Here is a 25,431-nt window from a genome sequence, read left to right on the forward strand (position 1 = left end):
AGTACACATCATGCTACAAGGGCAAAATTTGTTCCCAAGGGTTAAAATGTGCAAATAATAAAAATTCGAACTCCGATTCTATTATATATATATATAGTTTAAGAAACAAAGGTGCACACTTACGAAAATTGCATCTTTAATATTTTTAACGTTTCCGCCGTGGCACGGCCGAAACGTTAAAAACATTAAAGATGCAATTTTCGTAAGTGTGCACCTTCGTTTGTTAAACTACATGTGCACCGGACCTACACAAGTTTTCATTACACACACGCACACACACACGCACGCACGCACGCACACACACGCACGCACGCACGCACGCACGCACGCACACACAATTTTTCGTCTTCCCGATAGCTCACTAATTAAGTTTAATTACACAACTTTTTCATTATTGGCTGAGGACCCTAGTATGATACACAGACTTGTAGAGCACCTTCAGAAATCATCGATAGAGTTCTTTCCTTTACGATAGGTCTCACGCAGTCCTTTTCCAGGTTGCAAAGAAAGCCCGTCAAATATGAAAAAAGCCACGTGACAGAGCGTTTGCGCAGTAGTATTGTGCTGCTCTCAAGCATGCATTCGGTGAACAAGGTTGGCTGCATCGTGACTGGCAACGAGGAAGCGGCAGGGCGTTCTTTATCTCATCGGCACCGCTCAACCAGCAGCATGCATTTTCACCATCATCTGATGAGAGCCGACCTTGTTCACCGAACGCACACTTGAGAGCAGTACGATACCACTGCGCAAGCGCTCCATCACATGGCTTTTTTTCATGTTTCGTGGGCTTTCTTTGCAACCTAGAAAAAAGGACTACGTGAGACGTATAGTAAAGAAAACAACTCGATCGGTGGTTTCTGAAGGTGCTCTACAAATCTGCGCATCATACTTGGGATCCTCAGCCAATAATTAAAAAGTTGGGTAATTAAACTTAATTACCAAGTTATGGAGAAAACAAAAAATTGTCCCAGTTACTATAGGCTATTGTGAATAGTATGTGTTTGGTTCAATTCGCTTCCGACGTGCCTTTCATTTTTAAACTCTTGGCTCAAGTTATATGGGACACCCTGTATGTATGTATGTATGTATGTATGTATGTATGTATGTATGTATGTATGTATGTATGTACGTACGTACGTACGTACGTACGTACGCCCACACACACACACACACACAAAGGAAAAAAAAACAAATGAATAGCTACACACTAAATTTAAGTAAATATCTAGTACATCCATAGCACAGAAACGTGGAAAGGCCAGACGTTGCTAGTTTGATTCTTCAAGTAAGGATATAAATAATGCACAGATTTTTTTCACTATAATGGGCAATATATCTGGAAATGTATATCAGAAGTTTAGCCAGTGGAGGAGCGTTGCCCCTCTACTCGCCCGATCAAGGGTGAGCCCCCTTCTCCAAAAATTTTCTGCCTATGCCACTAATGCACATGGTAAAAGGGCAATTGTTATAAAAAATCATAATGCAGAAACAGAAAGTAAAGACACCAATTGAGTGCATGTGTCTGCATGATGATTTAAAAAAATGCCACACCAACAAGCCAAAGCATACAGAATGCACTGCTTAGCTTAATTTTGACTGAAAAATCTGCTGAGCCAAACATCCCACTATAGCTTTACATTGCAAGCACATAAAGTATAACTTCTCTGCCTACAGCATTGCTTACAGTGTATCTTTGAGCTGTTCCAGCTGTTCATCTGTGATGTTGCTCCAAGGCTTCAAACCATACTTGTGGAATTTTTTGAATAGTGCAGGAACTTCATACTCTTCTCTGAACCGGTTTCTAGATGGTTTTTGGAAACCCCGAAAAATGTTAGCATTTTAAAAGCAATTTCATTCTCTGGATCAAGTCAACTATAGATCCCAAGAAAATCTTGCACACATATTATTAAGCACTCATTTCAACAGCAGCAAATGCTGCTGCTTAATACAAATGGCTTATACAAATGGCTTATACAAATACAAATGGCTAATACAAATAATTTGTTTATTCTATTTGCATAATTGATGATAGCCAGAACCTATACAAAGCTTACAAGTTGGCTTTCCTGCACAACAGAAATTCAATTTGCCCTTGCCATGGTGAATGAATGAAGGCCAAATTTCAGCAGAACAGCGATACAAGCCAATGGACACACATGCATGCTGCACAATGGCTTAGCACCAGTTTTATATGTGATTATATTTGCTAATCAAATATAAGTTCACCTGAAAGATTCAGACCAAATTTTCCTAAAAATACTGAGAAAGGCGATCGCCCTTCTAATCTTTCGCTACATTGCCGAGATTGTAACTGTACACCAGAGTTAGATGAATGCGCGATATTGTACAGGCATAAGAATGAAAATACGCATCTTATGGTAGAGGCATGGCATATCTATAATGGTGGAAGTGCGTGCATGAGTCAGCCTTCGATTACTTTACATAAGGAAGAGATTAAGTGCCTTAACAGTTATCTCTCACGTAGACCGGCACGTGTACCCGACTGACACGCGGTGTTACCATTCCTGAGCATGCGCAGATGAGTTTTGAGTCTTTCTTTTTTCACCTCAGTGCTCCCTTCAGTTGATAGTCGGCATTCGTGTTGTCCACTTCTCTACTCTTGTGTCCTGTCTGCACGCCTCACTTCTCTTTTTTGCATAATGAATCCTTACCACCTAGCTCAGCTTTCTGTCGTTCTAAGGATTTTCTTTCTTACTTTACACATTAGTACAGCTTCACAAGGCCACATAGCTAGCCACATTCAGGAAAGCTGGTTGATGTATGAAAAAACATAAAACAAAAACAAAAAAACTATTGCATCATCATTTCTTTGTGACGATATTCAGACTTTAGTTATCCTTTGAACAATATGAATGGGCCTTTGAAGCTAGCCTACTAGGTGCATACCCCCTCAGCGTGCCAAAGCTCCAAGAGCACCCAAATTTCTGGCAAGTACATGAAACTTAATGAAATAAAGAGGAATGGTGAATTTTCTCAATAGCTGTTGCTACTATGAGAGAGCTAGGTGGCTATCATGGGAGGCACCAGGTGTTGCCGCTTATACATTGGTACAGCTGTGAGGCCAGATATCTAGCCAGATTCAGTAAAGTATAGGCAGGGATATGCGAATAAATCCATCACATAAAAAAAAAAGAATTGATGCAAAAGCTTGGCAATGTTGTGTAAACCTTCCTTTGTAATTATCTACACTATATTAATTATCTACGCCATATTCCAAGTACACTCCAAGCACAAAGAAAAAAGTGCAGAAGTCTGACACTACATTTAATAAAGTTATCTGTGGACTACTTTTAGCATAAGCCATACAGTTATGCCATGAAGGGCAACACACAGGAGGTGGCTAGACCAATACTGAATACTGACTCCTAATGTGCACAGAAATTTTATTACACAGGCATGCTGCATTTCTCTCCATTGAAATCCAGCCATCATGGCTGAGAGAAAGACTTGTGAGAGCAGCAAGACTTCAAATAAAATTTTCTGACAAGACTATATGCCAGGTACATCAACAAAGCGGATACCAGAAAGCAACGAAGGAACTTTACTGACCGTACAAAAACGATTATAATATGGAGGTGCATTATGCTCTGGATCAATATATAGTCAGTGACAAGATCAAGCGGAAAGAGAGGCTTCTTCCAAGAAAGCATGATGTATGCTTGCCCTTCATTCCTCTGCCATTCAAGAAAGGTTTCTAACAGATACAACCAATATAAAGAGAAGTATCCCAGCTGTTCAGCAACATTGCATGAGCTTGCTGTGTTCAGATACCACACACACAAACAGCCAAAATTACCAAGTCTGGGGATGAAGGCGACTCAGCACAAATGGGTCATTTAAATAGGGGATTTAGAGAAGAATCGCAGTGAGCTCCTGCACAAAGTATCTAGTCATCACCCCACCCCAATGTGTTTGGGCATGTGCCACTGCAAATAAGATATATCACGAAAATTCAAATGGCCTGCTTGATCCCTACACATGCATCAGTATACCTTGCACCTGATGAACAAAACTTGCCCTGAAGGGGGAGCAGCTTTATGATAAGGGAGCATCTGAGCAAATTTTCTAAAGGCAGGGCCATGGGTAACGATTAAGTGAGGAGAAGGAAACCAGCTGGGACAATTTTTTTTACTTTGGAGCAGCACTTGGAACTGTGTTGTTGACCCATCACCGACTATAAAAGTATGCACACTTTCACATGGCTTGCTTCGATCAGCAGTCTTACGTTGCATGGAGTATTTAAACCACCACATATATCTACTAAAACACATGTGCCAACGTTCTCAGTACACCTTCATTGCTTTAATGCCACCGAAAAGCTGCATTAATTGGTAGACGTTCGCAATATGGAATTACTGTTGCAGTGAACACACTGCTCTGCTTAACCATTTTAAAAGGATGAAACTCCGACATTAATTATTATTATTATTATTATTATTTTGCAGGAGAATGTTTCCAAGGTGCTCTAAAAATTGCCATAGAAGAAATTCTTGTGCTCCGAATGGTTTAGGGGCTAAAAGCAAGTTCAAAGAACTATAGCAAAATGCGATTCTTCCGGAAGAGCCCTGCAACCTCTCCCAAGAAAAAGAAAATGCATTAGAATGTTAAAAGGAAGAACGTGCTGTGGACAAACCTTCCACTACACTCAACAGGAATGATGTGCTGCGCATCAGGAAACCTAGGCACAGGCAGCCGGTATTCATATGGTATTTGCGGCTCCAGCACGCTGTTCTCAGTAGGGTCATCATGGCAGGCAAGTTCGAAGAAGCGAACTATCACAAAAGGCTTTTTCTGCAAGGCATGTTCCATACAAAATTTGAACACTACTCCAGTCCTCTTCACACCGGTGCTCCTGACTGTGCAGGAGAGGACAATGTCATATGTAGAGCCTGGAGAGATGCACACCTTCAGGAAAGACCAGGAATAGAAAGTGAGTGCATGAAAATTGTCAATGCGCACTGCACAGCTAGTGATGAGAACCAGTGAAAAATAGCCAACCAACACCGCCACACATATTTAAAGACAGCACTACATGACAGCACTCCAATCATGCCCGAACAAGACCAAGTTATATTTTTTTACAGGTGTTCTCGCGAAAGAAGACCATTCCATCAATGGCAGAAGTATTTTATTTGTACATGGATACAATCGATGTATGTACTGCTGGGATTTCATTGGTAATTATACCAACCTTAAAATTTTAACCAGCTTGGATGTCGATGGCCACTAGTCTTTCAACAGTCATTATCCAGAGGAGAGATACCCCACCAAGATTGGAAAATTGGTCAAGTAGTCTCCCTACTTAAGTCAGGTAACAAAAGCAGCATTGCTAACTACCATTCCATATCACTAACAAGTGTGCCATGTAAATTTCTCAACATATCACATCCAACATCACTCAACACCTGCATGCTAATGGCATTTTCTCCCATAATCAACGTGGCTTTAGAAAAGGACTTTCGTGAGAGATGCAACTAATTGAGTTTACTAACTTGTTTACAAATATGGATGAGAATCTACATACCCATTGCATTTTTATTGAATTTTCGAAAGCTTTCGATTGTATGCTGCACAGCCAAATAATAGCGAAACTATTATTTATACATTTACATTTTAACATTATTAATGATAAAAGACTGTTTCTTTCTGCAGACAGTTTGCTGTCATTGGCTGTTACTCATCCTCAGAGTGACACAAGCTTTGTAGTACCCCAAGATAGTGTTCTAGGTTTTTTGCTGATCCTTATTGACATAAAGAACCTACGTTCCTACCACGATGGGTTATGTCTACATAGGGTTTCCTACAATAATTACAAGAGGGGACTGTGGCACTGCGATCATTGAGCCACCACGGGAATGATGCTTAGTACATAGATCTGTCTGATCTTCGTGCTTGTGGCTTCAGACGTTCTTGTGGCTTCAATTATTATGCTTTATATGCCTTCACAGGCCTGAATTTCAAAGCAATCTATACTTTTTTGAAATACAGAAGGCAATAAGACTGAACATGCATGATTGCTGCTAATTGCTGTGGTTCTGCTTGTCCACGCATCCGTGGCATAATGGTTTCCATACTGGGCTGCTTTGCTTAGATGTACCGTGTTTTCGAATCCTGCTATCGGACAATTTTAATTATGTTTATTTATTTTAACGCAGTAATTTCTCAACATGTTCAGTTTTCAAAGTCATGAAATTGTTTACAGCCAGAAGGAGGAAGTTTAGGCATATCCATGTACTAACCATCATTTCCATGCTGGTTGAACTGCCCTGGTTGCAGCTCCCACAGACGTTAGTGCCACAGTTCCCTTATGTAATTGTATTAAACTATGAATATCAAAGCTTTGTAGAATGCTACTACATAATGGCCAACATCAATGAATACCACCTCACAATATAACTTCTGAAGCCAATTGTAGTCACTGGTAGATTGATAAAATTTTATATAATACAAAACAAACACACCGAATTCAAAGCTAGCAAATCTTTTCTTTGTTTTCTGAATTAATAGTAATTTCATTCCTCTGACTAACTACTGAAATACCTAACACGCACACATTTCAGCAGCAAATAACTTTTAAATAATACTGTCTACATCTACGGAAAAGACGGGAAATGCGGGAGATGGAAATTCAAGACGATGAGCAAAACGTGAACAAGGTGAATGCAGGAGCCAACGTTTCGACAAGTGAACTTGTCTTCTTCAAGGCGACGTACGCTTTCACGTTACGACAAGTCCACTTGTCGAAACGTTGGCTCCTGCATTCACCTTGTTCACGTTTTGCTCGTTGTCTACATCTACGTCACTCATAAAAGGGCCACTAAAGGCAAATATTAAATCAATGCACACTCTTAAAATACCATTCCAGAAACCTTGCAGTGCTTTTGTGCCAGGAAAAAAATACTTCGATTAAAAGAAAATCACATCTGAAGGGTCCGCCTACCACTAGCGCAACTAAATCTCCCACCCCTGAGCTGGGAGTTGCGACGTTTCCCACGCCATCACTGCCCTTGACTGCCGTCGGTGAGTAAAACGGTGCCCGACAGCCAGTGCTACATTTCTAAAGCGACAGCGTTAAGGAGCTCGTGTCGCAGAAAAGCCGGTGTCGTCGGCGGCGTTGGCCGTGATCGAAAAATGTCGGAAGGCAATTCATAAATAAAAACAACTTGCAAGATGGCTTGGGTGGGAATCGAACCAGGGTCTCCGGAGTGCGAGACGGAGACGCTACCACTCAGCCATGTTTTTTTTTTTTATTTCCAAAGTTCACATATGAGAAACGAAAAAGTCACGAACACTAAAACAGTTCAGCTACACTTGAGCTGAGGCGAGCTAAGTTAAAGTTTCTTCAAGTTCACTAGATCATCAAGAAATGCTACCCACTGAGGTGGGTCATGCTGTGCCCGGATACATTCTCTAAGGTAAGCAGCGCTTTCAATAAAGTTTTCACGTGCACTGCGGGTATTAATGTCTGCATGCCTTACTTGCATACGTGTTGTCCACAAGCTGTGGAGGCCAAGAAGCATGAACAAGTCATAGGGTACATCTTCGTGATCAACCGGCAAAGACCTGATACCATAAGGGTCTAGTGGTAACTCTCTCTTGATAGTTCTCTGTAGGACGGCCCAGTGGAATATTGCATCCCAGCAGTCTAGAAAAACATGCTCGATTGTCTCTGGCTTCTTACATATAACAGACAGTTCGTTGTCCAAGGGACAAAGATTTCCTTTTCTCCAAGCCACGTTTTGACAGGTAGTGTATTCGACTGTAACTTGAAAAAGAATGTTTTCACTCCTGGCCTAACTGGCATCTTCACTCGCTTTAAGATATCCTGCCCTGGGCACTCGATCAGCCATGAGTTCGATGCTTCAAAGCGGGACAAAAGCGCCTCTAGTGAATGTGGTGTTGCCTTAGAAATGTGCCGTAGAAAGTTATACTGCGGTGTATATCAGTAATTATGAGCCTGTAAATTACAGAAGTCGCAATTAAATGCGTAGCGAAGTACGTTTCCGCTACATTTCTTCTGCGCTTGGCGCACACGCAGAGCCATCTTGCGGCAAACACAGAAGACTCCCTCCTCGCAATGTACGGCGCTGCCCCGACAGGTGGCGCGCCACTCGCCCGCTTCTCCCCCTTCGTCTCGTTTGAGCGCATTGGACCGTGCGGGACCCGGCGCGAGGATGCTCCAATACCCTTGCGTTTATTAAGTTTTCTCGCTCTCTCCCCTTCCAACTTCCAGCATGCGTCACTCGAACCGTCGTGTTTAGGCGACGCGGCTCCTCTTTCCGCTCACAGCGCGATTCCTAGGTGCAGCGTCCGATGCGGGAGGCCTCTGACTTGATCGCTGCGCCGTGGCGCGTCTGGTAGGAAAGCGTTCCCTGCGATGTGTGCCGTGTTGCTGGCGAGGAGTCATGCGTCTGCGTGGTGCTCCCAAGCGAGATAGGGGACGATCCCATCGAGGCGTCAGCCCCATGACCGCGTCCGCCTTATGGCGCGTCGCGGCCCGGCTGTCCGTGCCGACCACCACGTTTGGCTCGCGTAGATCGTTTTTCCCTCCGAGACACCGAGTTCTTTGGTTCGTTCATCTTGCTCAGGCGCACGTTTCGTCTTTGTGTGACTCAAGAGCATGCCGAGCGAATGAGTGGGCGGTGCGAACGGGGTGCGATAACGCTATCGCGTTCCGCTCTTGAAGGCGAAGCTTAAGCGTCCTCCAAGTTTGTTTTTTTTTCGCAATACGCAAAAGCGCGACCAGAAACCGAGTCAAGACAATCGAAAGCGGAAGGAGAAGCGCGCATCGAATCGTGAACAGTATCTTCGACTCATTTTCATACTTTGGGCTTCGACCCTCGTTGATCGCGATGGGCCTTGTTGATGGCCCTGACAATGAAACATTGGCTCGCGATGCTGGGCTCGATTTAATTTAGGCTGCAAAGACTTGTGACATGTTGCTAACAGTACTCGTACTGCCGGCGGGGCATTCTCTGCTACTTGCAGTTTGTGTGAATTTCACGAATCAGAAAAACCAGCGCAGCACTATGCGATAACGAAACTATACTGAAACGCGAAATCACGAGGGGCGCAGAGCCGAGCAAAAATGAAGCCTTTTGACCGCCCGCGTCGTCGTCAAGAAACGCCAAAGTTTTTTCTTTTTATGAAGCGAATAGAATAGGCAGACAAATAGCACTTTCTTCCGTCTTATAATGCGACGCAATGATCTTATTATGAGTGGTTGGGTACTAGGTGACAGATTTATTATATCTACGTCATCAGGCTAGTACTTGTATATCCTGGGAGAGTCTCAAATTATGTCCTGCATGTGTACCTCAATTACTCGATTACTATATAAAACTATGTTTGCGATAATATTGACGCCTTATAGACGTTCCAGAGCCTAAATCTATCATTTAACTTGACTGGGTATTTGCCTTGATTGCCCTTTAACGTGTGCAATATGCAACATGAGACACAGAGAATAAAAAAGAACATACATAAGGAAAACATACGACAAAAACATATATAACAAAAAAATGATAAAGAAAAAATAGATTTAGCCGAGGCGAAGGAGCGACACACGACGTTTAACAGGCATGTCCAACTGTCACAAACAATTACCTAACAGATGAACTAAGAAAAAGGTGAATGCCCAATTAACCTGCAAGCCGAGCACTTCCCTGCATTTTTGAGCAAATGGAAAGTGCGTCCGCAGCCCATTCATTTCCTCACTAAGCCATCGCAATGCATCTTAAATACTACAGAATTACCATTGGCACATGGCGTAAAATATGTGCTGCGTCTCCAGTACTGCATGTGCTGCTGCACTTTGTGTAGTCTAGGTAATACAAGGAACACTTACGCAATTTCCTGGGCCACTTATTCTATCTGCACCTTCAATACAAAATATGTCATCTGGTTCAAGCAGGCTGCAGCTCTGCACTAGCACTGAACTTCGACAGGTGCTTGAGACTTGCACACGCATAGTGCGACGAACTTCCTTGTGCAACTCCGCACGTATGTAGACCGCAGGCACGCATTTTCTCGCACTCAAACATGACACCTTGACATGGCTTTTGTTGCGTAGCAATGGCTCCCTGTGTGGAGAAAGTGAGAAAGTAGTACATATATGGCTTTGCTAGGATGAGTTACTTTGGTATACAAAATAATCAGCATTTACAATTGGTAGAAATTTAAGTGTCCACTTTCCAAATGTAAATTCACATGCAACCCCTTGTCAAACATTTAGCTGGGGTCTACTGGTCTAGCTGGATTGCTACATTTTGATTTCTTTTTGGTTTGCCAGCTAACACCACTGGATACTAGCAAAAGTAAACTGCCACCATCTGGGCATGAACACAACAATTTAATACAACTTGCCAGTAATTTTCACCTGAGAGCTATCTTACTTTGTCATGACAGGGCTGTTGAAACAAGCAAGGCCACACCTTTCAAAGGAATATAGCAGTGTGTGAAGGCAGGACAAAGAAAACGACAAACGAAAGCACCAGCACTTGTGCATTTATTTTGCATTGCCGTGCATTTATTGAATGGTTTTCCGCAGATACTCACCTTTAACAAGAACATTTAGCATCAAAAGCAAACTTTTAAAACACTTTCTCAATCAAATTTAATTATGAGCAAGGCTGTGGGTTACTTCAAACCATTTCTTTCTTTTTCCTGTTCCAAACATAGAACTTCATTTACACACACAAGTGCACACGTACATACAGAAACAGCTGCAGCAGACAATTCATGTTCTCAAGCAGAAGTGTGCCATTTGTTTGAAGAAACGCGTACGTTTATTGCAGCACATTTGTGTTAATTTTTACACATATAAAAATTGCTAAGCATACCAGGGGCATAGCCAGGGGGGAGGGCTTATAGGGCTTCAGCTCCCCCCCCCCGCCTGAAATTTTTTCGTGCTGTGCGATGCTTGGCCTGGCCAGGGAACTAGGCGAAATCGAGGGCATACGACATGCAATGTATGCGGACGATATCACAATATGGGCCAACCAAGGAACGCTAGGACAAAAGCAAGAGAAACTGCAAGAGGCAGCAAACCGCGTAGAAAACTATGTTAAGGCAAGAGGCCTGGCTTGCTCCACAGAGAAATCGGAAATACTCAGAATTGGAAAGAACCCCACCAAGGCCGAAACCGAAATAAACTTAGAGGGCCAGCTTATAGCGGAAAAGAACATGATAAGAATTCTAGGAATGTGGCTGCAAAGCAGCGGAAAATGCAGTCACACAATTAGCTTACTCCAAAAATCGACAGATCAAGTAAGCAGGATGATTACGAGAGTTTCAAATAGAAGACATGGCATGAAAGAGGCAGACACGATCAAGTTGGTTAAAAGTTTAGTGGTCAGCAGTCACATACTCGCTACCTTACCACTTGATGAACAAGCTAGAAAGAGAACAAGCAGAAACCATACTAAGGAAGGCGTACAAAACGGCACTACACCTACCGAGGAATACTTTAAACGACAAGCTACTGCAGCTAGGAATACACAACACGTTCAGCGAGCTGGCAGAAGCGCAACTAAACACACAAATAGCGAGACTTTGGCAGTCGGCTACAGGAAGAATGCTCCTAAAGAGACTAGGATACGATACGAAAGGGGCAATATATCGAGAGGCAGACATCCCAGACAACGTCAGACAAACCCTCAGTCCACGCAACATGGATGCGAACCTACACGCAGCCAGAAGGCAGGCAAGGGCAGATTACGTGGAAGGCCATCTGGCAACACAGGAAAACACGGTGTACACGGATGCAGGGCTATACCCGTGGGACAAGCACACTAGAACACACAGAGTAGCTACGGCTGTAGTAGACTACATGGGAGAGACAATCAGCTGCGCAACCATAAGGAATTGCACGGTAGCGGAGGGGGAAGAGGTCGCCATAGCGCTTGCAGCGACCGAAGGCTACCGAAGTAACAGATCACTAACCATATTAACAGACTCCAAAGCTGCATGCAGGCATTACATGCAGGGGAGAGTCTGTAAAGAGGCCCTGCGAATCCTCCTCGGAGCAGGAACCCTCGGAAATAAAGTGAAACACAAACTTTTCTGGATACCGGCCCATACCGGGATAGAAGGGAACGTGAGAGCAGACAATCTAGTTCGCGAGATCACATACCGAGCTGGACAGATAGAGCCTCTCGAGAACCCTACAACGGTGGAGCCGACGTGTGCGGAAATATTAAACTACTATAGAGGGCAGAGAATCAAATATCGTCCGCCACACACACTACTTACACAACAGGAAGCAGCCGCGACTGGAGAAGGCTACAAACCGGAACTTTCTATAATCTACACATACTAAGTAAAATGTGCCCGACAGAATACAGAAACTCCTGCCCATGGTGCGGAGAAATACCAACTCTTTACCACATAACATGGGAATGTAAGCATAACTACACATTCCATAAACATAAAAACCCGAGTGCGGAGCAATGGGAGGGCCTGCTCACCAGCAGCGAGCTCACCGCCCAAAGGGCAATGGTGCAGCACGCGTGCGAAGTGGCCAGGCTAGTGGAGCCCTGGAATAGGGGCACACCCGTGCTGAAGAGCCAGGCAGCAAGCGCAAGACGGCTCACCGCTAAACCCCTTGATAGCATCAATAAAGTTTTTCTCTCTCTCTCTCGTGCTGTCTATGCACCGTTGACCTAGAAACTATTCTGGATTTTGTCTAGAATGTCTTTTTCATGCTCGAAAAGACATCTCAGCACGTACTTTGCAAACTCTGGCTGGATTTTGTGGCAACGCCCATGCACAGGGAGTCACATATAACGCAGGGAGCCCCATCTGAACACAAAGTTTCAAGGGCGTTTTGATAGCGAGCAGGCTCGTCGTGGCATCTTGCTGAGGCCGCGGGATCTACGGAGCGCACGGATTTCAATTCCGTAACCTTATGGGTATAAAGTTTTCAAAATTTTGATGCGAAAGGTGCATTGACATTTCTAAAGTCATGCTTTAGATTTCAAATTCCGGAACTTTGTGGCTTTAATGTTGTTATAAACATTTGGCGCCAAAGGTGCATTGCCTTTGCTAACGTCGTACATCGGAACATACAACAAGACAAGCCAAATCAACACATGATCAGACAAGTTGACAAAGCACGCAGCGAGGTCCGATGAGACGAAGCGTTGTGGTGGTTCATTTGTGCCGTCATGTCACAGAAAATTAAACATCAAATTTTTTTCACCTACATCAAAGCATCATGTCAAGACACTAAAGCCAGCAAAGGTAACTGCGTTCTTATTTATTTTTCTACTTTGATTTTTATTCGCCAGGACACATTGAGCCTCTTCAGTTTTATTGTTCTCGCTACCGGCGGGCTGCCAGAGCCAGCCAGAGTGCATGGGTTTTTCTCGTGTTGCCCTGACCACCGCGTGGCGCACTTTGGTGCACGCTTGGTTTTCTCTGGCCGAGTAGATTTTCGCCTGGCAGAGTTTTGGATGCCTTCTGGCTAGCAGACGAGAAAAAGAAACAATGGTCACTCGCCGCCATGGGGACTCGACGTATTGCAATGCGTTCGCTTGATCGCAACCTCTCCGGGAAGTCATGTCTCGCCGGTGTAGGATACCCGAGCAGTGTGCGTATGGTTCTCTGTGGACCAAGCGTCTCACGTTTTCTTCGATATTCCTTCGGCAGCCACATTAGGTGCCCAAAGCAGGCATTCGATTGTGGCCAACATGCTTTCCATTGCGTTTTTTTTTTATTTCAGTGCCCCCGCCCAACAAAAGAAAACGAAAGACATTGCAGCGAATCGTCGCATGGTGAAAGTCCGATTTTGTTACTTCTTTTGCGGAAAGTAATGGGCCACGGGACGCTTCAGTTGCCAGATACTTTGATTATATTACTGTGATAGCAATTATATGCACATTCCAGGCGCATTCCTGCCGTCGCTGTCGCCCTCATATTCCATATAAAGTCCAAGGGTGATAACATAGTGACCGCGCGCCGCATGCTGAATATGTGCGAGTGAAAGCGTGGGGGGGGGGGGGGGGGGAGGTGGCATGGGTGAGCTGACGATGGTGGCTCGATCAGTCTTGTGTGCGTAAGAGAGAAAAGGTAGGGAGGAAGCTGCCGCCTTCCGTCGCGTGGGATACATCGGGGGGAGTGGAGGGAGGAGGGGCGGACCTTAGGATTCGGAGATCTGTGAATACGATTGCGCAAAATGTTTATTTGCCTTGTTTGACGCATTATATACTGTGACTTTTTCATAGATAAGTAGATTTATTGGAGACTTATACGTATATTTAAATATCTTATTGTGAGATTTTGTGTATGCGTGCAATGAACTTTGTTTCCAGCGACACGTTTTGCCCTATACCAAGCTCTATTTTCGCATTTGTATATTCCACGCATTTGTATATTCCATTGTATCTGCATTTCTAATGTACAAGGGCGAGCCAAATGAAAGTCAGCCAACCAAGCTCGCCTAATAATGATTCTGTTCATTATCTGCGAGGCATGCACGTGGCACACAGGCATCTCTCACACAGGCAGGTGCGAAGATAAATGTTCTTTAATGCTCTCATAGACTGGGTTGAACATCGTTGCGTGACATAATGGACGCTCCAGAACTTGAACAGCGTGGTGTCGTGAGGTTTTTGACAGCTGAAGGTGTTTTTAAAAAGAAATTAGTCGTCGTATGGCTGCCGTGTACGTTGAACATTGCATTTCATTCGTCACTGTGAAGCCTTGGAGCAAATGGTTCAAAGAACGACGTGAACGTTGCAAAGATGATCCAAGACCGGGCCAAAGCCACCGTGCAATCACCCCCAATACAACTGCAAAGGTTGATGAGCTGATTAGACATGAACGGAGGATACGTATCGATTAACTGGCAGAGCGTGCGAGCATCAGTCACAGTTCGGTTCACACCATAATGCATTAACATTTCGGTTATCGGCTCTTGTGTGCGCAATGGATGCCCAAGATTTTGAACCACCGCCAGAAGACGGAGAAGTTCGGCGCTGCCTTGACTCATCTGATCCGGTATCACAATGAGGGTGAGGACTTCTTGCCTACAATTGTAACCTGGAACGAATCATGATGCCACTGCTACGAGCCTGAAACGTGACGGCAAAGCCTACAGTGGAAACATTCGGATTCACCACCCCCAAAGAAAGCAAAGGCCGTCCGTCATTCTCGCCGGAAAAGTGTTGGCTTTTTTTTTTTTTATCATCAGGGGCCATTACTGACAGAATTTGGTAAACCTGGAGAGACTATAATCGTTTCCGATATTGTGAAACGCCGGATCGGCTGCATGTCGCAATCAAGAACAAACGACATGGAAAATCGACGAATGGGGTCACCTTGCTCTATGACCATGCCCGTGCCCACATCGCTGATGTGGTTGATACAAAACTGGCAAAGTTCAAGTGGGAAACGCTGCAACATCCGATATACAGCCCAGACCTGTCGCCTTGCGACTTCCTCATTTTGGGGCAGTTGAAAAAATAGCTCAAGGGAACCAGATTCGTGTCGGACGATGACATGAAAGAGTCAGTTTAAAGACTTTTAATGCAGCAACCCAAGGAGTTTAACGAGACGGGAATCACGCGACTCGTTAGTCAGTGGGACAAATGTCTAAATGCTCATGGAGTCTACTTTTAAATAAAGTACCATATATTCGCATTAGCTCACTTTCATCTGACTCGCCCTCGTATATCTTGCAGAACTCCTGCTTCTTATATGTGCTCTCTGTTGCGACTATAATTTCGGTGCAATTACAATACATGACCGGTGACAGCTGCTCCTGAGCAATACATTGGAACAAGTGACAGCGTCATTGAGATTTTTCCCTGGCTGTTGCATATGTACAAAAATGTAAACAAGGTTCTTGACTGACAAATTAAAACATTTGTCCAACTTGTTCATTTCATGGCCTTTACATTTTTCATATCAACGGCATGCACTGCTTTGCTGGTTTTGAACTGATATAGTTGTAAAGTTCGTGTGATATTTTCTTTACTTATTAAATAAACAAAAAACATGGAAGTGAAATCAATTGTTTCGGACACAATTTTTGGGTCATATGAGTGTATTCTTTTATGAAAAAGATATTTTACTTGTTTTGACAGTGCGCAGCATTCAAGAATTCATTTGCAGCATCTTTGGCAATGGCAATGCAGTTATTATTCATGTATTTGATCCCTCGACAAATGCTATAAAGAGGAGGTCAAGCTGCAATGTGAGCCTCCTCCGAACAAAATTTCTGGCTACACCACTGAAGCATACATATACAATTAATATGATTAATGAGATGGCATGCTTGAAGTATTCCTGATCATGTCACAGAGAAAACCAATGAGACTGCACCATGAGTGACATCACACTCCCATACAGGTAGAATGGGCAGAGGCAGCATGAAGTTTGTTGAGAGGTGCTGCTTTGATCAATATAAATTGGAGACCTTTAAACTTTAAAAATTACAGAATTTAAGCAAGCCATTTAAAGTTGGCATTTAATACCACAATAATTTTCCCTACGATAGTAATGTGTTCGTGCAGAACCATCAAAATACAATCAGAGTCTTGTTAATTTATGCTGTTCTACATGTTGGAGAAATTGTAGCGTGCTTCAGAAATGGGTACATCGTTCTTCAGGGAATCTTGCATCTATAAACAATACTAGCTTGTGTGTATCATTATAATATTCCAGGTCATTATGCACAGTGATATTCTGATTTAGGCAGTACAAAGCAGCGATTTTGAAGACGGTCTTCTTAGCCGACTTCACATGGGTTTGGCATATCTATGATCTCGGCATCTTCTAACCACTTCCAGAAAAAAAAGTCACTTTTACGCATCCACAGTGTCATAGTCGGTCGCAAGAGGCATCAAAACGTATGTTTGAATGAGACAATAAGCGAGAATTATACGCAGAGAACAGGGGCAGCCCCAGGATTTTTTTACTGGAGGGGGGGGGGCACCCACAACAAGCAAGTTCCTTTGGGGGGGGGGGGGGGGCAGGGAGGCAGGAACTTATGCATTGTGTTTTGACTATTTTTAAAGTGGGCTGAAGGCCTTCTAAACATTCCAGCATCGCACGAAGATATAAATTAAAATTTAGCATATTTACACAGCAGTGTTTCAGCAAAGAAAAGTAAAATTTATATAATACATGGTAAAGCACCATACATAAAAAACAGTATTATATAAATAAGAAAAAAAAACAGGTACCCAGCAGCAACAAAGTAAGATCAGTTAACTAGATCGCAATATAGCTTGAAAAGAGTATATTTCACAAACAGGAGAGAGAACTAACCCCTCTAATCGATGTGCATATCAATGCCAGCTTTGGTTAAGGCGCGTTAGATTAAAAAAATTATAAGACACTCTTGTGGCGCTGGCTGGTGATACTAAACGCTGGAAATGAGAAAAAGAATAAGAAGGTATATGGGAAAAGAATAAAAACCAATAGAAGGGAGGAGAGAACTGCAAAAATAGAGCATGCAATATGCATTTCAGTCAGTGTCAAATTTGGTCATACAGTACAGCATGTTTCACAAACGCAAATAACTCTGACTCACGACCGGCTTTATCGCTACTCAAGCTAGCCCACCGACATGGCCTCGGACACTCTTTCAAAGAGATGACAGGGACAGAGGAAGGTTTCGTCACAACCATAGATGCCAATGCCTGCGCTGCCACAGTATAAAACAAAACACAGCCGGGATTTATTCGATGGTGAAGCGGTTGTTCCGATACTGTTATAGGTATCGTGCCGCACAATTTTCTCACGAAAGCGCTGCAAAGATAATACCGGTGTCACACACATACACTTCTAATCGCGATCGGGGCCGAATTAGATCGAGCTTGATCTGGATCGGGTGTTGCTACAAGGCCATTTGCGATCGAGCTACTGTGGCACCGTTTCCCCATCCACTTTCTTGGTTATTTGTGTGTTGCTACTAAACAAACCTTGGGAGTGTTAGTCAGCGCCATCACTCACAAACTTTGGCGGTGGATGTGGAACATCCTTTCTGCCGCAGGCGTCACGAGTACGTGATCTTTCTGGGTGAAGGCAATTGGTTAGAGCATCACACGCGTAATGCGAAGACGTGGGATCGTTCCCCAACTGCGGCAAGTTGTTTTTTCATCCACTTGCATTGCCATTCATTTATCATTTCTTTATTTCAATCAGTAAGTACAAGTAACTTCCCCTATGTTGTCCTTGGTGTCTGTTGGCTTCTCATGATACGATTAATAAAAATCGGGCCCTTCGGTTAACCCACTTCCTTCTCACTCTACCTGACTGGGACTCCATGCTGGGATTCGGCTTCACACGTGCTGGGTCGGGCCGCCTGTGAAGCTGCTAGCCACGGCCGCAGCCGCAGCCACATTGTTCTTGATCTGCTCGGCCACCTCGCGGAATCGGCGAATCTCCGTAGCTCGGCCGCGAAACAGCTCGAGTGTCCACTCTTGTCGTTTACTATGTTACTCCATTATGTTTTTATTTATTTCCTTTATTTTGTTCTGGCTAACTAGGAGGGAGCCTGTTTGAGGGCACCGCGTTATGATGCGGGTTAGAGTTACTGTATATGGCTCCCTGCTATACAGGGAGCTATATCACGGCCGCTCTGTGAAACGCACGCCATATACAGAAACTCTAATGTGGGTGGGAGTGCAGTCACGTGGTATTTTTCATATTTCACGGGGTTTATTTATCAATCGGAAAAGATTAGTACGCAATTAGTACGTCACTGAAATTACTGCTATTAGATGTCCCTTGGAACTGTACCCCCCCTTCCGTATTGGGTGCGTTAAATGGGGGTACAGTTACAAAAGTGCAAAAGGGACGAACTTGGCCTTCAACGCTGCAGAGCTCGGCTTAATACTCGTCACAGACCCAAGGCTCCCCACCAGATCTGGTACTTCGGTCAGTCGAGATACGACTCCCGATCTCACCTTCCTCCGAGGTATCGAGGGAACATGGGACAACCTCCAGGAGGGGCTAGGCAGTGACCATTACATACTTGAAATTCTGTTGCGTGTCAAACCCAGACCACCCGCGAGATATGAGTATGTACTGGGACCTTTTTCGAAAAATCAGAAATGAAAGTCTCGCCAGACGAAACGTATGCAGATCTGCTAGATAATCTGAACATGGCGGTTAAAGGAGCAACCAAAGAAATCATTATGGATGTTGAAGTTCCTAAAATGGACTCGAGACTTGCTCACCTTCTGGAGGCCAAACACGCCCTCTCAGCCAGGTGGAAGACCCAAAAGCTTAATCGTAGACTCAGATCGAAAATCGCGCTTCTTAACAAGGAGATTGAAACCTATTCGGCCCAGCTCACCCGGCAGCAATGGGATGAGACGTGTACCGAAACGGACGGGCGTATGCGAAGAGGTAGCAAATGGAGCTTACTGAAAAGTCTCCTCAACGATAAACAGTCTAAGGACACCCTTAGCCTTGCAACGGATAGGCTCATTAAGAAGCAAACCGCAATCGGTCTCACCGAGAGGGAATTAGCCAACAACTTAGCAGATACTTATCTCCCCCTTGCCAAAGACGCGGATCGCCCGGTAGAGCGTGTGAACTACATGGGATTCTCGGCACCTGATCTAGACGAACCTTTCACCGTGTCAGAGATCAGACACGTTCTCTTCAATCTAAATAGCAGATCAGCCCCGGGACCTGATGGAACCACGAACTCCTCGGGAACCTAGACGATAGGGCAATCGAGACAGTCACGGCCAAAATAAATGAGGTATGGAAAAGTGGACAGGTCCCGATAGACTGGCGTACCGCAAAAGTGGTACTCATACCCAAACCAAGAGAACCTCCACATATAAATAATCTGCGGCCTATTTCCCTTACATCATGCATCGGCAAGGTTGCGGAGCACGCGATACATAACAGGATCACTGAACATATTGAAAACAAGGAGCTCTTTAGACACAACCTAATCGGCTTTAGACAGGCGTTGTCCACACAGGACGCTATGCTTTTGCTCAATAAAGCAATCTTTGATAACCCTACTCGCGACATGAGAGGGATCCTCGCACTGGACTTCTCCAAGGCCTTCGACAGGGTCGCGCATAAACACATCCTGACAGAGATTTCGTCTCTCAACCTGGGCCAGCGGTTTCATGATTACACCAGATCTTTCCTCGCGGATCGCAAGGCACACCTCCGACTAGGCATGGTCACGGGAGGACCCTACGAACTAGGCACCTGCGGCACCCCGCAGGGCTCAGTCCTCTCCCCACTCTTAAATATAGCCATGCACAAACTCTCCACTCGCCTCGCTGCAATCCCGAACGTGGGTCACGCCATTTATGCGGACGATATTACGATCTGGGCGCCGGGCGGATCGCTAGCCATGCTCGAACACTCGTTACAAAGCGCGTTGGAGGCTACCGAAGATTTTCTTTCAAACACGGGCCTTGAACTCTCCCCCGCTAAATCAGAGCTACTGTTATACCGCCAGTCCAGACAGGGGGTCGGAAATCTTGCGCCTCTGGAAACTCTGCCGATAGAAATTCAAAATGGGCATCCCATACCGAAGAAGGAATCGGTCAAGATACTAGGTGTCCTCATTAATGCCAAGGGCTGTAACTCGACAGCCCTCAACAGGCTCACTGGACAGGCTAGCAATGTCCTAAGACTTGTAGCCCGCGTCTCAAATCGAAGAGGCGGTCTTAAAGAGGATAATTTCCTCAGAGCTGATCAGGCATTCTTCCTGAGTCATGTCATCTACATCGCGCCGTACCTTAATTGGGGTAAAGCGGAAAAGGCCAAGCTCGACTCCCTAATCAGAACCGGCCTCAAGCGCGTGCTCGGCCTTCCGCAGTCCACAAGCACTGAGAAGCTGCTGGAGCTAGGACTCCATAACACCATCGATGAGCTAATAGAAGCTCACACAGCGGCTCAGATAATGAGCCTTTCATCCACTAAGCCAGAGATTAGGATTTTAGAAGAAGCAGGAATCCAACCCAGACATGAACCGGCGACCAAAGTTAGCTTGACCCGGGAAACCAGAGCTCGCATCATGGTTGACCCCGTTCCGCGAAACATCCACCCAGTACATAACCAGGGTAGAAGATTTGCGAGAGAGCTAAGTCCATCGTTAAAAAGATCGATCAGCAGAAACTAGATGCCCTCTTTGTCGATGCTGCCAGATATGACAGTGGGGATAAGTTCGCTGCCTCGGTGGTAGATGCGGGGGGCAACCTGGTCAATGCAGCCTCTGTTTACACTAAGTTTGCCCATGTGGCAGAGGAAGCGGCGATCGCTCTGGCTTTTCACAGCTCAAAAGTTCCCGCTATCGTCTTCTCAGACTCGCGCACAGCGGTTAAATCCTTCTCGTCCACCCTCATATCTGAACAGGCGTACAGTAATGTGATCAAAGCAATTCAAAGGACTAGGAATAAGAGTACCGAAGGAGGATACCAAATCTCGTGGTTCCCAGCCCATCTAGATAGCTCAGTTAACCCGCTTGGATGTAATCCTAACGAGCAGGCCCACCGGAGAGCGCGCGATTTCACGCACCGCGCTGTCGCGGGTAGCCAGGCTTGGAACGAGGTCAACATCCACAAAGATCCATTATGTACATTCCACGAAATTGTTTCCCATTATCGACTAGGCAGGAGGACATTTCCACCCCCTCACCCCAAATTGAACAAACCTCAGGCTACCACACTAAGACTCCTGCAAACCCGTTCATATCCCACTCCTCGGTCTCTTAACAGGATAGATCCTAAACACTCACAGTCGTGCCCCAAATGTGGTCATGACTCATGCTCCTTTGACCACATGCTCTGGCTGTGCCCAGCCCTTAACGCCTCTCCACCCATCACGAAAGAACAATGGCAGGAATCTCTCAAGAGCAGCAATCTCCACATTCAACTCCAGGCTGTCCAGAGGGCCCACGACATTGCCGCGGGACTTGATCTCCCGGTTCCATCGTGGGCGGAGCTACCGACTTGATCTTCGGGAGTCTTTGGTTTTGGCTCCCCGAGGTCTCAGTCCCTCAGGACTCAAATAAAGTTCTTGTGTCATGCCAGATGTCTATTGGCTGTGCCTACCAATGCTTCATTGACACTTCGATAATTACGAAGCTTGTAAATTTTCCAAAAGTAGCACCATTCTTAGATCTTTTCACCACCCCGCTCTCCCCGGCGTTTCCTCCTCCACACCTCCTGTAGCCCCAGCCTCCTCCGCTCCTCCATTGGCCAATCTGTGTCCCATGGAAGCACGTGTTACGCTTTTGTATATATTTTTTCTTTCCAGCGCACTCCGACCGCCATTGCTGGCCCAGTGCGACGAAAGAACGCGCAGACGGATTGATCGTGGGCTCAAATCGCGGCCGCGGTGTCCGCATTTGGATGGGGGCGATATGCAAAGACGCCCGTGTCCCGTCCATTGGGGGGGGGGGCACGTTAAAGAAGCCAAGCTGGTCAAAATTAATTCGGAGTCCCCCATTACGGCATGCCTATCATCAGATTGTGGTTCTGGCATGTATAACCCAAGAATAATTTTTTTTCTGTCTTGTGTTCCAGTTAAAGTAATGCTGCTTCCCTGCGAAAATTTACAACGCAAAAGAATCCAGACGCACATAGTACACAGATATAAAATGAGCACTTCAACAAAAGTGTTACTGGTGCTAATGAGGGGGGGGGGGGGGATAACTATTTTCGGAATCTCCGTTCAGTTGTCCCATCAAGTTTGTTCTAGCTATCAAATTCCAACCACTTGCACTGTAATAAATAAATAAATAAATAAACAAATAAATAACGATTTCGTGTGCTGGTACGTTGTTCAAATTATCAGTACTGTCTGTGAGTAAAAACATTGCTCATGGCCGCCACAACCCGTGCATGAGCTACACGCATCTGTAAAAGGGGTGGAGCAGAAGTAGCCCTTTTGCTAGGCATTGCTGGCCCCAGACAGTTGAGATCTCTCACGCGCCAGCCGAACAAAAGTATCCTGCAGGTACGTAAAGGAACCTACGAAACCACGTACGCATACTTTCACGCAGTCAATTTTGACCGATGGATGGATAGGTGGATGGATGTTATGAGCGTCCCCTTTGGAACGGGGCGGTGGATTGCGACACCAAGCTCGTGCTATTATACTGCCTAATGTCCTACCTAGGTTAAACAATAAAAAAAGAAAAAAAGGAGCACGAACTCCCACAACCAAATTTTTCGATCCCCTATTGCGAACTGTGCTTTTGTACGTCTCCGTTTTTTGTCGTTTCCCTACTTTTCTTCCACCAATCCTCCAATCGCCTGTTACTAATCCCTATTGCGGACATGCTTACTTTTGCACTGCTCTCGCTGAACCCAAGGGCTTCAAGGAGGCCAGTGGTGCCTAAATCGACCGCTGGGTAGACGTCTTCACATTCTAATAAAACATGCTCCAGTTTCCCTAGCTTTACCGCAGCAAGCACATGCTTCTTCCTTCTTATATATCGCTTTATAGGTGCCTGTTCTAAGGCATCCTGATCTCGCTCTGAAAAGTAATGAGCTTCCCTTTGAATTATCATAAATTGTTTCTTTCCGATTCCAGAATTGTGAGCGCCACCTGCAGGGAAAACGCAGAACCTCGCGCCACGCCGTTTGGTTGGAAAATGACAGAGTTTCATATTAGTATACCTAGAGGCAAATCTGGCGCTGCGATCGTTCAACCATCATGGGAATGATGGGAAGTACAGGCTTCGGATTGGCATTCTATTGACTGGCAAACTAGTCTAGAAGAATTTTTTTGGCAGTTTTGGTTTCGCTCCAAGCGCAATTGCTATAACCTGCAGTTGGACAGTGCAACGCAAAGCTCTCTGCCTTTGTTATGTTGCTCGGAGTGGCGATAGCGCTCTGGGCCAGCGATTGGGACGATGCTTGTGTCGCGGTGTGGCGTCGAAGCCGTGACGAGAAAGCGGCGGCATCGTAAACGTTGAAAGAACATGTTTTGAGCGTTTGGACCTTTGTTTGTTAAGTGTGTTAGGTTGGCACTGTAGCGTTACGTGCTTTATGAAACTTCAGAATAGGACAAAGAAGGCACTACTGATACAAGACCTATACAGTTGTACTTCTAGTGGCTTGACAATCAAATTTTATTGAGGACTTCATTATGTGCTCGTTTATGTGCTCATTGAAATGCGTGTTTTAGGACTTTGAGAACACAAACTTACTTGTGGTAGGAAAGATAGCTGCTTCCTAGCTGTAGTCTAGTGTCGCACAATAGGTACCCGCAAAGCCACGCTGTAACGCTTCGGAAGCGGTACGCCAATATAAAATATGATGCAGCATACTCGTAGGAGGCCACTAGCGTCCTAGCTAGCACTGCAGCAGATGTGCTTAAAAGTACTTGAAGACGTTCAGCACTCGTGACAGCCGACGCAACCTTTCGAAAGAGCGAGAGAGTTCGCAAGTGCCTGTCGTCTGCGAGAAAAGTCTCGCGTTTGCAGCGAGCAGGCGTCGTAGCAGACGACACTTGTAGCATTCCTCTCAAGGGCGCAACGCTTTGTCACAATACATTTTTATTTCTAGAAATACTTGATGAGTATTTTTATATATGTACATGCACGGTTGTTTTGCTGTTGCAAAAATGAATAAATAATTATTCTTTGGCGTTAAATTGAGAACAGAATCGCACAAGTATGCATACCCTGGTGTGTCCTGGTGACAAACCATAGTAAACCGTGCTTCCATCTCAAAGTCATACAAAGTTTATGTAGCGTGTTGTACATTATATAACATACTGCAGAAATAGAATTAGATTTTACGCGATAATATTTGAGTATAGCTTTGTTTACTGCACCAGAAACAAACGCCACTAGTCTAAAGACCGAAGTCAATCCGAAGCCTGTACTTCCCATCATTCCCATGTAGGTTGAGGCAACGCTCATGAGAACCCCCGTAGACACTAGCGCCACATTTCCCTCTAGGGTATTTTTAGAAACTAGGGAAAATGAGGCCTAGGCTAGCTTGCACTCTGTGCTCCGTGTATCGATACGACCTGCTTTCTACGTCATTTCAGTGCTTTGTTGAATCGCTTTCAATCAGTGCATGAGTAATGATTGAAAAAGACAATACCGTATTTATTCGAATCTAGGCCGATAGTCTTTTTCAAATAATCATATTCCAAACTCTACGGTCCGCTTAGATTCGAGGATATTAAAGAACGCGCCAGTTTTTCATTGAAACTGCTAAATATGGTGCATGGCTAGCGCCATCTATAAAAGTCAGTATCGCAGCCGCTATTAGCCGTAGCCCACAACGATATTAGGGTGGCTAGACTAACGATATTCGTCGTCTATCTTGCCCGCGTTTCCTTTCTTTAACGCTGCGAGCCCGATACTTCCCAGTCACGAACGCATGCGCTTTATCAGTGTGACGCAGCATTCTCGACAGGAAAGTTGCGAGCGCCTAGTTTTCAAGAAAGGAAACGCAA

The 25,431-nt window shown here is 44.9% G+C and overlaps 1 protein-coding gene across 1 annotated transcript in view; it reads right to left on the minus strand.

Annotated features, from left to right (window-relative positions):
- Positions 1-25,431, minus strand: part of LOC126548146 (putative helicase MOV-10) — a 131,103-nt gene that overhangs the window by 27,425 nt on the left and 78,247 nt on the right. The window contains exons 3-5 of the mRNA XM_050196268.2: positions 9,869-10,103; positions 4,655-4,926; positions 1,685-1,801 (exon numbers count right to left, since the gene is read on the minus strand). Coding sequence (XP_050052225.1) covers positions 1,685-1,801; positions 4,655-4,926; positions 9,869-10,103 — 624 coding nt within the window. The remainder of the gene's footprint in view (positions 1-1,684; positions 1,802-4,654; positions 4,927-9,868; positions 10,104-25,431) is intronic.

Source organism: Dermacentor andersoni, chromosome 1, assembly GCF_023375885.2.
Source record: "Dermacentor andersoni chromosome 1, qqDerAnde1_hic_scaffold, whole genome shotgun sequence".
In the NCBI taxonomy this organism is placed as follows: domain Eukaryota; kingdom Metazoa; phylum Arthropoda; class Arachnida; order Ixodida; family Ixodidae; genus Dermacentor; species Dermacentor andersoni.